The sequence below is a fragment of the Coniosporium apollinis genome (assembly GCF_000281105.1).
Source record: "Coniosporium apollinis CBS 100218 chromosome Unknown supercont1.68, whole genome shotgun sequence".
In the NCBI taxonomy this organism is placed as follows: domain Eukaryota; kingdom Fungi; phylum Ascomycota; class Dothideomycetes; genus Coniosporium; species Coniosporium apollinis.
Window position 1 is genome coordinate 53025 of NW_006913330.1, and position 16296 is coordinate 69320.

Genomic DNA, 16296 nt, shown 5'->3' on the forward strand with positions numbered 1-16296 from the left:
TTCTTTATACTTAAAAATTTTCTTCCTTTAACTAACAAGTAAAGCAACTATATAGAATAGCTATTTAGATACAATATATAATAGATTAATATATTTATACTTAAAAATAATATACTATAAGCCGGTATTCGGCATTAAACTATAGCTAAAGAGAAGTTTAACATTAAGACTATAAGGCTAGAGCCAAAGGCGAACCTAAACGAATTTAACTAGAAATTTAATATAACAATCTATCTTATACTTAGATTAGCTAGGCTATAATTACTATTCTAGCGATTAGCTAAGTAAGTTATAAAAGAAGTAGATATTCTAGAGTTTATTAGCGCACTTACTATATTTATAAGTTAGATATAGATAAACTAAGATAAAAATATAGATAATTTTTATATAGATAATTAGCTAGAACGTAATCTATTCTAGGTGTAAGAGTACTCTATAATAGTATATCTATTAATCTAGTGCTAGAAACAGGATAGCAAAGACCCTTATTATATTAACTATTTAAGTAGTAAGCTAGTATAATATAATTTAAACTAGTGCGAAAAAGAAGCGTGTAGATAGGACTTTATTTAGTTCTAGAAGTATACTATAATACTATATAACTTCTCTATAGATAGTAGACTACTCGGATAGCTTCTATTTACAAGCTTAATAGTAGATATAGATTAAAAAAGAGGGGAAAATATATATTTAGTATACTCTAGTTATTTACTAGATCTAATAGCTCTAGTAAAGAGTAACCGCCTAGATAAGCTTTATAGAATAATTAATATCTAGAGGCGGATAGTATTAACTACAAGAAACTCTTATAAGCTAATAGAACGACGCTTTACTTCTCTCTAGCTTATTAAGAGAAGTAGTAGCTTAAAATAGATAGCGCTTCTTTATTAATAACTATATTAATTAGGAGCACTACTAGATTCTATACGATCCGGACTTTATTAGAATAGGAAGACGCACTATAAATAGGCTTATAAGTTAAATATAATAGAGTAGAAATAGTGTAGATTTATAGATAGTAAACTTAAGAAAGTAATAACTTCCACCTAGGCTAGAATACTAGAATATAGTACTCTGATTTAGTAGTAATCTAACTATACTATACTACCTAATAGCTAGATCGCTTAATCTAATATACTACTTTCTATTAGATTAGTATCTCTCAATCTATAGCTACTACACGTTATTAAGGTATAAAGGTAGTTACCTTCCTATCGCCTAAATATATAAGCTGCTTTTACTCTTACTAGCCTTCCTTTCTAGCTCTAGTAGCCCACCAATATTTGTCTTTAGATTATTTAGTAAATAAGAGTCGAAGTTCTTAAAGAGCTATTTAGAGCTCGTTTTTATATCTAGTAGCTAAAATTAGAAGCTATTTAAAGCTTATCTTTATATCTAGTAAGCTAAGAATAGAAGCTTTTCTAAGAATATTCTAGTTTACTAGTATTTTGCTAATATTACCCTTGAAGTTAATCTTAAGCTTAGGGGTACTAACTAGTTACTCGAGCTAGCTAGATTTAGTATTATTAGTAAAGGGAAGACTATAGTAATAGATATTAATATTACTTACCTCTTCTCCAGCTTCTTATCTAGCGCATCTAATATTATTAGTATTATAGTAAGTATTAATACTCGACTTAGATAGTGGCTAGCTAATATCTATTCTTAGATTACTTAGTAAAAGAGAGTCGAAGTTCTTAAAAAGCTATTTAAAGCTTGCTTTTATATCTAGTAAGCTAAAAATAGAAGCTTTCTAGAGAATATTCTAGTTTACTAAAATAGTATTTTAGAAGAATAGTATAATATAGTCGTTGATTTAGAGCTTTCTCTAATAAAAACCGCTTATAAAACGCTCTATTCTAGTAATAGTAGTCTATTTAAAATATAGTAAGCTTTATTATCTCGCCTGTAAAGACGTCGTAGTTTTTAGAATCTACTATTAGTAAGTATCGTTATAAGTGATTTTATCCTATAAAGAGTAATAATACTAATCACTCGTCTAATATAAAGAACAGCACTATTATTAACCGTAGTGTTACTAAATTCAGGAACTAGAAGTTCTTTCTCTAAACTTATACTATACTATATAGTACCGCGCGGCCGGCCTATTACTTTATTATTATTAACAAGATCTTTATAAAGCTTAAACTAAAGGCTTTTTTCTAGAACGTCGCTGATATTTTAAAAGACTTAATATATAATATATATTATTTATATAGTCGCGTAATAAAGACTATTAATATCTATCTACTAGTATATTACGCTAATCTTATATACAAATATGCTAGAACCTATCTAGCCACTCTTTTTTATATCTTCTCTATAGTTACGCTAGCTATAAATACTATTAGCAAAGCTAGAAGAGGGCTATAGGCCGATCTATAAAATACTAAAATCTACTTTAACTTTAAGAGTATAATATATTATATATAATTAATTACTTCCGGTTTCCTCTATTATAATTTATAACTATTATTACTATATACAGATTAGTAGAAGACACTATACTAGAGCTTAGAATAATAATCCTAGCTAAAGCTATTATTCTAGAAAGCATTACACCCACTAGAATTTGGATAGTAAGATAGTATAGCTATAAACTTATAATTTACTACTATCTTACGCTTTATCGTAGCATTCTAGACCTATCTTTATATACTATATATACTAGTAGCTAGAGACGGAACTTTAATAGTTACTTAGAGAATCTAAGAATACTCTTTTAACTAATATAGACTCTCTAGTATTCAATCTATTATTTACTTATAATTTATCTAGAAGAAATCTACCGTTTTATATTCTAGACTCTATTGTATATAAGATTTAAAGTAAGTGCTAGCTTAGAACTTTAACCTTATAAAGATCCTCCTTCTAATATCTCTTAACTATAAGCACTATAAGGTTTAGCTATTTCCTTATACGGAGCCTAAAGTTACTGGATATAATCTAAGATTCGAATCGCTAGAGAGGTACTCTATACTTTAGAATAGATCTTATAGTTAGCTTAGTAGATGTAAATAATAGCCCTCTAATATCTATATCTAGACTATTTAAAGAAGAAATTAGTAGCGTATAGTAGTTAGAGTAATAGCTTTAATTTGCTAAAGATACTCTATAGAGTAGTTCGTCTAAATATTGCTACTATCATTATAGTAGGAGTTACTATTAAATTAAAGGCTATAAAAGTGAGATAGAGGCGCTACCGCTACTAATACTAAAAAAAAAAAGTAAGGTAATTAGAGCTAGGTGCAAGCTAAAATAGGCCTATAGATAGTATTATAAGCGGTTGGATTATCTATAGAGTATTTAATGCGAGAGTTAAACTACACAATATTTATATATCGAATAATATAATAGTAATAATAAAAACAAGAACTATAATAGTATCTAGTATTATCTAACTATAAGATAATACTTAATCTAATAGTTATAATACTAGTTATAGGATAGTCTATAGTTTTAGATACATTTAAAGAGATTTAGATACTCTTAAAGCGCTTAGAGCGCTTATAGAACTTTAGTATAAACTAAGCGCGCGAAAGATTTGCTAATATAATAATACTAGAAAAAGATTACTAAATACTTCTAAAGTGCTATTGAATAAATATAAGAGCTTTTTCTATATCTACTATATTATAGTATTCTAGCTTGAGTCTATACTAATTTATATAGAAGCTATAGATCTATTAACTAGTCTTCTACTTATATTCTAAAGATATTCTCTATTAGAAACTTGTATAACTTTTCTTTCTATATAATCTGAGAAAGTTATAGCTAACTAAATTTAGCTAGATTTCTATAGATATACTAGAATGTTTTTAATATTATATATAAGATTTTTAAGATAGAAATAAGTAGCTTTAAAGTCTATTTATTTATAAAGAATTTAATAGTAGAAGTATATTAGTTGTAATATATTAAAGGTATATATTAGTTTTAAAGAATATTTATATATACTAACTAGCTATAGATACAATAATAGCTAGCTATAAATTTTAGAATAAAAGGAGAATCTAAAGTGAAGGATATTTTATAGACAGAAAATCTCTTTAAATATCTTAAAATATTTTGAAAGCGAAGTTGAATAATACTTAATAGTAGAGTGCACTAGTTAGAACTATTATTAATTATCTAGCCTATAAATATTACTAAAAATAGACTAGAAGTTTTTCTTTAGCTATACTACAAATATATAGTAATCTAGCTAATTTGGAACTAGAAGAAAAAAAATAAACACGCCTTCTAGTAGAATAGAAGTTAAATATATAGAAGGGTATTCTAGTAAAGAGAAAATGTAAGTTTTTAATTCTATTTTTTAAAAGCTAAAAAATTGGAAAAAAACTTATAGTCTAGCTAATAATATACCTATAGCTTTAAATATCTCTAGTAAACTATATATATTTCTCTATATCTAGATAATATCTTTCAATCTAGTAACTTTAGACTAAATATTTATAGTATTAGATTTAATCTTTAGTAAATAACTTTATAGCTTAAAAATTCTCTCTCGATGAATATAGTAGCTTATACTATAGAAAAAGAAGATAAAAGATATTCTACTATTCTATAAATCTAAATAAATAATATATAGAAATAATCTTCTAAATAATAGTTTATAGTATAGTATATTCTATCTACTTATATGTATATCTAGTAGAATTACAAGTATTAAGCTTTTTATAAACATGTATTATTTCTAATAAGGTAATAGATAGACTTTTAATAGTAGTAGTATATCCTATAGCTAGATTTACTTTTTCTCCTTTTTCGTCTTAATTTTCGTCTTTTCTTTTTAGAATATCTTAATTAATATAAGTTTAGTATAAGTTCTCTTTAATATCTCTAGTATAATTTCATTCTATAGCACTCTAGCTTCTAAATATTCTATTATAGATATCTTCTATAATATATTATAGTATATATATAAGCTGTTTACTAAAGATTATCTCTATAAATTATAGTTATATAAGCCGCTACTAGAATAGGTTAGATAATTAATAGATAGTAATATAGTAAACGTATACTAATATAGATAAAAAGATATATTACTATTCTAGATTTTAAAAGTTACTTTAAATTAAACCTAATTAGATGCTTTAATATAAAGTCTAAGGTAGAGGTATTAATAGCTTTTAAAGTACTAATAATTATAAGAATTAATAGAAGGTTAAAAAAGCTTATTTTAAAAAAATTAAATTCTAGAGAAAAGTACTTTCAAAAGGTATAGAGAGAAGATTTAGAAAAGAGTAGCTAGTTACTAATATTTAGAACTAGATTTATAAGCCAAAAATTTAAAGAAAAATATAATCTTTAATAAATAGAGATATCTACTACTAGAATAAATCTATATAATAAACGCACTCTTTAGTTTAGTTTTCTTATTACTAAAATATTAATATATGCGCTATATTGGAGCTATTAATATATAAATAATATAAGAATATATATAATAGAGCTACTATTATCTAGTTAGTTACTAGAAATAGTTAATCTTAAATCTAGTCTCTAAGCTATTAGATTTATTATCTTCTTAATATAAGCCTATTAGATAATTTCTCTAATTTAACAATACAAAAGCGTCTCTATATAATAAAGAGAATTCTATCGCTATAGAAATATAGAGAAATATTATAACTATTATTAAATTAATTGCTATTAAAGCAATTAGGTTATTATTCATCTTATAAATAGAATATTAGTTTATAGAGATCTAGATATACTAAATTATGTAAATAATATATATATAACTTTAACCTTACGTTTTAAATAGATTCTAATATCTTATTATTTATTCTATCTATCTAACTTCTATTATCTCGAATAAAGTATATTAAAAATTAATTAATCTATATTTTATTATCTTATCTTATATAATTATACTATAATAAATATATAGTTACACTTAGCTAGACTGTAATTAGAAGATTAATTAGCGGACTTTACTATACTAGATTCTAGCATTACTACTAATATAAAGAGAATCCCTTTTATTATAATTCTAAGATTATACTAGATTGATTTTTTATACATTCTATCTAGCTTTATCTTATCTTTTTAATATTAAATTTAAGTATTAATATATTTTTAGAAGTATACTATATAACTAGCTTTAGATTTATAAGCTAGCTTAGTTTTAAATACTATTTTAGAAATATAAGGCTATATCTATATACCTATATTATATAGCTATAAAGATACTTTTCAAAACTATCTACTAGCTATTCTAACATCTTTTCCATTCTAACTATTCCTAATCTTCTAGCTATCGATTCCTTTTATTATTAACAAAATTTCTTCCCCTAATTACTAAAATTTATAGTATATAAATAGCCTATAAAGCTTAGAGAATAGAATTTAAGAGAGATTTATATTTCCTATATTTATAAAGGTACGAGGAAGCCGTGTACGGCGTTAAATTTTAGTAATTGAAATTCTATCCTCTACGCGTCTGAGTATCTTAGCATATGTAGCTAGCGATAGCTCATGTCCTAGACGTCTAATGTTGGTAATACTAGCCCTAATACTATACGCGGTATAGTGTTGCAATGGTGTAATAAGAGGGAGTAGAGAACTGCATATAAATTTAGCTGGTGATCTCTAGATAAACAACGGAGACTTTTGCGGACAAACTATAAGTGGTTATGTTCCGTCTCGCTACGGAGCCAGCAGACTGACACCCCACTACGATCGATTGAGCCTCAGCGTTCCTCTTACACTCACAGGGGGTGTTCGGCACAGTTAGGCAGTTAGGCGGACGGGCCAGCCACGGACTGCTCTCTTGACCCTTGAGGGTGGCTGTGCCGAGACGTCATGCGGATTGATGGATGAAACTCCGCCCACTTCCTTCTCACGAGCGGCGCAGCTTCGAACAGTTTGTTAGGCTCACGAAAGGCTGAAATCGGGAAGTCGATTTAGTGGCTGAGCAGGATGCAGGGCTGTTGCCTTACAGTAGGGCTAGGCTTCTCGTGAAACAGTCAATATAGATTCCCATTCGCCCGGTTCCATTATCTCGATTTACCTCTGTCGCACTCCCTTGGTGTGACATGCAAATGCGATAATGGCAACTTCAACTCTTGATGCATGTATTGCCTCACAAACTATGAATCCTGCAGCGAAGCAGTCTATCAATGCTCCATACGCAAAACATCCATCGAGCGCATCGAGAGTTTCGGAATATTCAACTCCGGCAACCTCAACCCGGACCTCGAGTCCTCCTCATTTGCACGGTATACCTCCCGCTCCATCGGAGCAAACCCGACTGCAAATGCTCTGGGAGGAACGCATGGACCATCCTACGAAGGGCGTTTGCAAGGATAAAACCGCCGTTTTACTTCTGTCGTGGGAAAAGGACTACGATGATTTGAACACTAGCCCAGAGGTAGCCGCCCGGAACCTCTCGATGCATCTTAGAGCTAACAGTCTGTAGGTTGACAAATTGGCCCACGTCTTCAAGACCGTATACGGATATACTGTCGTTGCAAAAAAGTTGGGAAAGCATGGAATGCTCGCGCAAGTGCAGATGAACCAGATCCTCGCAAACTTCGTCGCAGAAGAAGACAGTCAAAATACACTGCTCATCATATACTACGCTGGCCATGGCTTTGCCAAAGATGGAGGGCCGGGAAAGCTCAATCTCGCCGGGTACGTCGCCAGAATTTACTTTTAAGGGCTGTCGTCATGTCCGACCTTGACTCATATTAACAAATTTGAACAGTAAACTAGCCGTTGAAGCCGCCGCCATAGACGACCGAAATCAGATCATCTGGGACGTGGCCGAAAACAACCTAAGACTGACGCAAGCGGATGTCTTCGCAATATTCGATTGCTGTTATGCCGGAAGATTGTGCCATGCCGGTGCAGACGGTCTCGGCCGGGAACGGCGTACTTTCGAATTCCTTGCTGCATGCAGCGCAGATGGTACAACGTGTAAACCTGGTCCCAAGTCATTCACGTCAGCATTGGTTTGGTCCCTTGGAGAATTTGACAAGCAGCGGCGCCATTTCCACTCTTATGACCTTCTGAAGATGATACGGCAGGCCCCAGATTTCCCGGAAGACCAGTTCCCTCCATTGGTCCCTCGTCTGGAATCTCATTTGGGCCATGTCATTTTCGCGCCTTCATCTGCAAGTAGAACTCCAGCGAGTGCGGCTTCTACGGAAGACCAGGAGGTCCCTAACACCATGGCCGAGGACTGGCTCGACATTAGGCTCTACTACGATCATCGCCTCACAGATGAACATGTTGCTTCGGTAGCCGATGCGTTGAAGTCCGCAAAGAGTCGCATGAAAGACCCTCCTCTGCGAATAGCTTTACGAGGCAAATTGCCTCTATTGCAGGTTGTTGATCACTGGCTTCAGCGTACGCGGAAAAGACCTGATCGCTACGCACCCACGGTGGCCTTGCTGAGCCCGGACGGCCAACATCTCAGTGTTCAGGATACCTGTCGGGGCCCCTGCCTCACGAGCTTCGGATCGACTCCATGGACACTATGGGCCTTATGGACTCGCTGCTGTCATCCATTTCATCAATTTGCCTCCGGAGTCCCTCGTTTGTTGCCACTGCTGCTCCTATTTCTGCTCCCACCCCTATTACTGTCTATCCCGGGTAATGGCCTCATCAGTGCCATATACTCATTGTACGATAAGTGGAAGGTCGGCCAGCTTGCTCAGGAGATGAAAGGAGTTCGATGAACAGGAAATTGAAGGCGATTCCTTCACAATGCTGCTAGATCCACGATGACCAGCTTCCAGTCAAGCTCAGGAAGCTACGGGGGTGGCGCTTCGCAGCGCTCTAGGTGGCATTTGTTGGCGGTTACATTGCTATTTGTGTCTTCCGTATGACGCGATGCTTGTCAGTGCAGCGTACTATAATTCCTCTTGCATGGACAACATGGTCCTCACATCCAGGGCCGATAAACCACGATCCCCGAACCTCAGTTTCTAACAGGTCGGCTTGTGATCCCGTTCAACGCATGATTACATAGTTGTGCAGAAAGCATATGCCTTGCATTCTTCCCGTCAACCCCGCTCGATGAACCAGTAAGGCTGGTCGACGCCGTACCATTGGGTACTCGAACCGATAAGCGCTTAGGCAGTCGTCTGCATTTGTTTTTATTGCTTGTTGCCTTCTGAGTTGCCTTGCGGTGTATGTGCAATACCGTCAACATCATGGGTCTATGTAACGAATCAATCTGAAGGTATAGAGGCCCAGAGGATCGCTTCTGACGTCTGCTTGCTCCAGCCCACTAGCGCGCACAGTGATTGAACACATAACAAGCGGCCTCCATCCCCTTTCAATGGCTCAAGGCAGTGCCCGAGGCAACGCCCGAGGCAACGCGCAAGGCAACGCGCAAGGCAACGCGCAAGGCAGTATTTGCTTCCGGAGCGGCAAGTCGACATATCTCCACGCATCTGGACGTTATGACCGAACAATCTCCTCCGCCGGTACTCTCATTGATAATTGGCTCGATGGCTAAGACAGAAGGCTTACGGACGGAAAGCAACCCAGCGGATCGCCTGATCGCCGCGCCTATGTGCAAGAGTCAAAATTCAAGCTGCCTGTGAGTAAGCTTTGATCTTGGACAATCGGCCTTTGCTGCCGCAGCTAACTCGTACAGCCTGAACCTTTGTTCGAACCAGACGACGATGTATGGTTCAGGAAGGATTCAAACATAGCTCAGTCATTTCCGATGAAAGTCTCTGAGAGGCATTTGTTCGATAAGAAGCATTGGAAATACAAACTAAAAGATAGTGATGGTGTCGAACACAACACGGGAGAGTGGGTAGATGAGGCTCGATTACGCCGTGCAGGGTAGCGTTCATATGCAAAGGCTGTAAGCTGCAGATTTACGGGTGACCGGGTAGTCGCGTGCAGTCAGGATTCTTGACAAGGCTGTCGACGTAAGGGCCATCTATAAGAGGCTTGCAGATCCAGGCGAAGATGAGGGCATGTCTGTTTTTGCTGTGAATGTAGCTCAAACCCTTTCGTTGACTTGACTGTATAACCTACGCCAATGGCCCCCAATCTTGACTATGTAGATGCCATGGAGAAAGGACAAGCGGGGCTCGACCAGATGGCTAGCTTGCCGTCCCCAGCATCTACTACGGAGACTTCCAAGCCGTTGGTCACTAAGCCGGACCAAACGCACAATCATCCCGCTTCACCTAGTTAGTTTCTCACGCTTCGGAGGTCTAAATGGAAGAATGTTAACCAATATTCGGAGGTCAATGTTTGCGACAATTGCGAAGGAGTCTGAGTTGCTGGCAGTCAGCACACAGAGCCTCTAGCCGCCAGACGGTTGTCAGACAATGTACGGGAGTCTCGTCGATATCTCTATCGATGCTGTGCACAACCTAAACGCGGGATAAGCGCTGAAAAAATTACAGTGGAAGAGTGCCCACGGGGTTACCCGAGCGTTGCAGCGTTCCTTGACAGTAACGAGAACTTCATGGTATATCGACGCTTTGGGTTCTTGCAGTCACGGCTTCTCCTCGAGAAACAAGACAAATTACGAGAACTGGAAGAAGACCTTGACACTCTAGATAAAGAGGAGTACAATAAACATCGATCGATCCCCACGACTCGCTTCAACACAAAGATCGATTCTGAGGCGCGAGAGTCACTACTTCAAAGAATTGAAGCGGCTTTCTGCACGTATGGTAAGACCTTTTAACTACCAACTGCAGCCAGAACCGTCTTTGCGACTCGGCTGACAGGCTCTGCAGCCAATATTCTTACAGCGGCTCACCAGTTAGTGTCTTTGAACAAGCCAAGTTCAGCCGAATACACAAGTGTCGAGAGGTACTTGGATAATAACAACCCTCTCCAGCAAGAGGAGGCGTCCTTTGTTTATCATAAAGAGGACCTCATCACACTGAGACCGGGAAGGGAACATGCTTGGCTTGATGCTGCAGTTGAGAAACTGCTCAGGTGGACTCACTGCAACATCATCGAGGTGAACTATCCTATTCATCAGACAGGAGTTAGGACTGTGCTTACTAGATATTTAGCGTATGTTCTGCTCTAAGGTATGTTCTCCTTGTCAGGGTCTACACTCTTAGCTTACTTCTGTCACCTCAAGGAATCCAAGAAAAAGTCCAAGGACCCACACAATGTCTACTACACTCCTGACCGTATCGAGCGCTTTGTGGTCGGCATCATCACCTCGATGATTCTTGTTCTGTTAATTGTCCCAATCTATTTCTTATACCACATCGTTAATGGACCAGCACGAACCACCAATCGCGCCAACGCTTTGTGCATGGGCATCCTCCTCGTTTTCACTCTTGCCTTTTCCGCCGTCATGTCATTCTTTACTAGAGCTCGTCGACATGAGATTTTAGCCGCCTCTGCTGCGTAAGCCGCCCCGCTTGTTGATCTTTCGGCTTAACAAGCCTATGCAAGCTGACCTCGTGTGATCACAGTTACTGCGCAGTTCTTGTCGTCTTCCTTGGCAATGTCGGCAACCACAACAACTGACGACAGGGTGTCCACTGGGTTGCTCAGGCGGGTGGGCGAGGTAAAAAGAGCCTCTAGCGAGGTTGTTAGATAGGGAAGAACCTCGAATTGCTTGAATCGCTCACTTAGCGTAGCTTTGAGAGCAGTCCAAGTAAGTGCGGTCCAAATGAGTGCAGTCCAATGAGCGCAGCCCAATGAGGGCAGTCCAGTGAGAATGCAGCCTAGTCTACCGTCTAACATGCGGTCCACGCGGTCTAAAGAATGGCTCAGCATTTACAACCCAGCAAGACTGGGCCAGTATTAAAGCCCAGCACGGTAGCCCAGCATAATGCGGTCTATCGTGCGGTCTATAATACGGCCCAGTTGCGGTGCAGAAAACAAGAGTACCGCGTTGGAGGGTGTGATGAATTGATGTTGTGGCGGGCCGACGTATCAGTTATTCCGAGTCACATGATAATAATCCTCCCATTGCGTTCGGTGTCGCCGGAAGTAACGCCTTTAGAAAACGTGTAGGTCCATATACTCCCCGTGAAACGCTCCACTCTTTACGTTTTGATGAATATAATTTCACAGAAGCCCTGAAGTCCAGCACATACGGCCACAGATCGAAGAGAATAGAGGATCCCGTCCTGAACTTAAGCTTCGAATTGGCGGGTTAGTAGTCAGGTGGGTGACCACTGGCGAATCCCCGCTGCTGTATGTTTGTGGCCACATATTTTGCTGGTTGTGGTGACTCCGGAACCGGCTAAAGTAAAGGCGCGGCGCTAGGGGCACGAACAAGCCAACCAAACTTCTTTCTTGTCTGGAGACGCTTGTGAGTAACAACAAAGAAGTTTTGGCTGATTTACATAGCGCTTTACGCATAGTCCAAATCATGGACAGCGTGCGCTGCGTGAGAAGGGCCCCTGCGATGGCCCTTCAGTAGCGCGCGAGAGGCATTCATACGCTTCTCAACTCTTCCGCCTGTATTGGACTTCCTGAATGGGTCGCAGCAGTCTCCCCCATGAAAGATCTCCAGGATAAGCTTTTTCGCGGACACTGTTGATGCGCTATAGTTCACAACCGCTGGTCATGACCTGGCTTCCCGGGACAGGCTGCTCACCTGGAGATTGGATGCTAAGGGAAGGAAGTGCGGAGTGCTATACTTGCACCAAGCCAACGTGGGAGGATGTGAGCTGCTAGACGATTCACTATTCGTATTACTATCCGCTGGAACTTACATCCAGGATCTTGGCGGATACTCCAACGCGCCGACATTCGCATTTGATAAATAGTACCCAGATGCTCAAAAGTCTTTTTAGTACTGTAACGTCATGCTGCTGAAGCGGCAAGACAGAACATTCAAACGTGTTACCGTTGGATCCATTCACCCGCGTGTATGGGCAATTTCCGGGCCAGAAAGAGAACATATCGTTCAAGGCCTATAACAACCAGCTTTGGCGCTGCTAACACGAAATGGACGCCGCGCTCTTGTAATCGCCTATTGGAGGAATCATAAGACTACAGCTTGAGACGCAGAAGCCACCATTTCTCAGCTGGTGCTAGCTAGCCGGACCGGATACACCGGATTTTCTATCAGTGACTATGGAAAGAAATTCTTAAGCAGCACCGATCTGACACTTTCGGTGTCGTTCAACACCAGAAGCAACCTCGGAGATAAAGGATTCCTAGCGAACTTAACTTCAACTCGAGGAGGGCCTGACACGACTCTTGAAGATACCATGGCCGAGTGAAGCCCATGTTATCCTAATCACTAGGTCTTTATCCTAGTGGACAGCAGGGAGGGTTGCTCTAGCAAATGCTGCTGATAATGGGCCCCACACGTTACGCTTGCATACCTGGAGCGCTTATTCTCCAATCGACGTTCGGAGCTTCGAAAGAAAGGAGATGTTCAACTCCAATCAGACAGTCTAGCCCGCAACAGGTACTCAACAATCGTAGCTGCATTGTTGACTACGTTTTCGGCCACATCGATTCATCGATATCAGGGCTCCGTAGAACGAGAGTAACATCGCGGTAATGTCGAGTATATCCATGCATCAAACAGTCCGAAGGGTGTCGTCAGCGCGGGGCTGTGGTCCAAGGATACCAAAGCCATATTCTGTGGTGGGCTTATAAACCCGCAGCTTTAGTGTCACGGAACGGAGCAGTGTCCATTGCCTGAGTCATGAATTATGAGTTATTACGCTTTTATATTATACATGCGAGTTGGCGGAACTAGCATGTTCCCGTCTCGCTGTGGGTTGGGCGGGTGTGGAAAACCGTACTCTCGTGTGCGAGATTAGACGAGCACACTCCATGATCATGTCTATGTATTGGATGAATATCCACCAATCCGTAAATTGTGCTGTGGAGCATCAGTCTTGCGCGCCTTTGAACCGCATTTGCTTGTCTTTGCGGGTTCTTCAGGGAGCGTTTGACGGTAGTTCCAGCAATGAGCGCAGATCCTATGAAGTTCTAGTCACATCCATGCAACCATTGAGTCTCATGTAACGTACCATCAAGGTCTTGAGTTTGTCTTCCTCTGGGTCATCGCTGTTTGCATCCCAGCCCAACCGCGCAAGTTGTAGTTTCCTTGATTGACGGCTCTGGACATACTGTAGACAAAGCTTAGCATCCTCTTGAGATACGGAGAGCCGTGTGCTCACCTGTTCTACGGTATTCTTCATGATGTACCGAACAACTGTGACTTGTTTCTCTTGTCCGAGGCGTAGAGCGCGACCGATAGCCTGGCTTTCAATGGATGGGTTCCACTGAGGCTCGACGATATGGATACGGCTTGCTACTGTGAGAGTCAAACTAGCGACCCGGTCAATCTACCCGTCTTCCTCACATATCCCGCGGACACTCACCCAACCGCGCCAGTGCCGAGAGTCATTAACAAGACCGGAACTTTCGGGTTCTTCTCAAAGCGGGCAAGCGTTCTTCTCCTTTCCGGTAACGATGTTGAGCCATCGATGAGGCCGAATGATATGTTTTCCGCGCTCAGAAGTGCGGCAATTATGTGGATTGTTTTCTTCCACGATGAAAACACAATGCTTCGATGGTCCCGACGCTAGCGGCAAAAAACACCCATTATAGTGGTTGACATGCCAGTAGAAGCTGTGACTAACCTCTTGTCACTATTTTTGTATTGCTTGATATCCTCTACCATCGTTTCCAGCTTAGAGCACATCCCTTTGGAAGCAGGCAGCCGTGTGTTCGTAGGTACCTTCAAACCTCGAGGCAGGCCCGCGCTACTAGATGTTGTCCGGCAGTCTAGACACCTGGTTTTGCCTCCGTTCCTCGTCGTGAGTATGTCTTGGTTGTTCTGCGAGATACATCCTAGGCAAAATAGATGACGGCAATCGAATATAATGCCGGAAAGGGGGTCATTCGCATCGTCTATCGATGTGATTAATGCCTCCACAGTGTTCTAAATCGTTCGTTCCCGCACCGAATAGTGTCGATACATGTGATATCGATGCCGGAACGTCGTTTCATCGATCGAATACCCCTACAAGGTGTTTAAACTGCTTTTGGCTAGAAATCACGAGTCTTGGCATAGTGGTTAAACCTCAGAATATTGAATTCTTGCTAACTGAGTACACAGAGCTGCTATCCCCCCCCCCAAACGTCCTCATCAATCCCCTAGACCTCATCTTGCTACCGCTTAGTCCTCCGCGGCGTTATCTACCACTAACAAGCCTCCGGCACCTCCTACCGCAACGCCGTGATAGTCCCACGAACGGATACACTAGGCAGCTTGAATAATGTTAGCAAAGAGGCGGTTACGGCGATCTGTGATTATCAATCCAGCAAGGCTAAAGATACGCTCTGGCTCTGAATTATTGCCATAATAGAGAAGATATCCAGCGCCATTCTAGCCAGCCTGGGGTAGCTACCGCTCCGTGATGCCCAGTAGGCGATAGGGTTGTCGTGGTGAGTACGCTCAAGGTTAATCTAGCTGCTATATTCGTCCTCCACGGCGGCACCGCTGACTGAGCTGAAGCCGTCAGCCATTGCTGCCTCAAAGCCTAATAACTCTCGCCGTCGCCGACATGGTTCTACAGCTTCAACCGGTAGCTGAGCATACTCATCCTCCCAGAGCTTTCGAACGGCAACTCTCCCAGCATTAATCCAGTCCTTACGATCGCCCCAGCGCTTCTTTATAAACTGCCACTTCATCCTAGGGTGTAGAATAACGGCAGCAAGATACACAGGGCTCTCGTCAAGCTTAGTGTAGTATTGGTTCGTCTTCTGCCATGCCAGTTCAATGTTGACGCGGAAATGAAGCTCAGGATGGTGCTGATATCTCATCTTAGCGTCCTCGAAGTGCTTGAGAAGATATTCGAACGCTGGCAGCACCCGATGAAGGCACCCTTGCTGTCCTGACTCCGGACGTCCTTCCAGATACCTTGTTACCTCCTCAAGTGGCGCGAGGATCGCCTGATACTGCACCAGCACCTCCCAGTCCTCGGTAGAGAGCCTATCCTGGAAGAGCGATAATGCGGGCGCATCAGGATGCTTCTCGGGATACCCCTCCCTCAGCTTCTTCGTGTATCAACGCGATTCGGCATCGATATAGTGTTCAATAACTACGCGCAGCTGGACGGCGCGGCGAATCATCTTGAACGTCGAGTTCCACCTGGTGCCATTATCCTGGACGAGATCCAGAGTTGCCCTACCAGTAGGATCGTCATCATCGAGGCTTAACTCCCCCCGGAACAGCATCTGGATGTCGTGAAAGCGTTGCTTACGCTGCGGTGACTTATAGATCCAGACAACGATGTTATGAAGCTTGCTAACAGGTCCCTTTCTACGCTAGAGGACCAGTTCGTCTAGTAGATCCTTCCTTAT

At 40.2% G+C, this 16296-nt stretch overlaps 2 protein-coding genes across 2 annotated transcripts; one reads left to right on the forward strand and one right to left on the reverse strand.

The window, feature by feature from the left end:
- Positions 1-7264: 7264 nt before the first annotated feature.
- W97_08941 (uncharacterized protein) lies at positions 7265-11359 on the forward strand (the record flags this gene model as incomplete). The annotated part of the gene is made up of 6 exons (XM_007786787.1): positions 7265-7378; positions 7427-7641; positions 7715-8358; positions 10386-10658; positions 10725-10990; positions 11096-11359. 6 exons carry the CDS (start codon positions 7265-7267, stop codon positions 11357-11359), a joined length of 1776 nt encoding a protein of 591 aa, XP_007784977.1.
- Positions 11360-13862: 2503 nt separating this feature from the next.
- Positions 13863-14335, reverse strand: W97_08942 (uncharacterized protein; the record flags this gene model as incomplete). Its single annotated transcript, XM_007786788.1, has 4 exons — positions 13863-13904; positions 13956-14054; positions 14106-14256; positions 14310-14335. The coding sequence occupies 4 exons, from the start codon at positions 14333-14335 to the stop codon at positions 13863-13865; spliced, it is 318 nt and encodes a 105-aa protein (XP_007784978.1).
- Positions 14336-16296: the final 1961 nt, after the last annotated feature.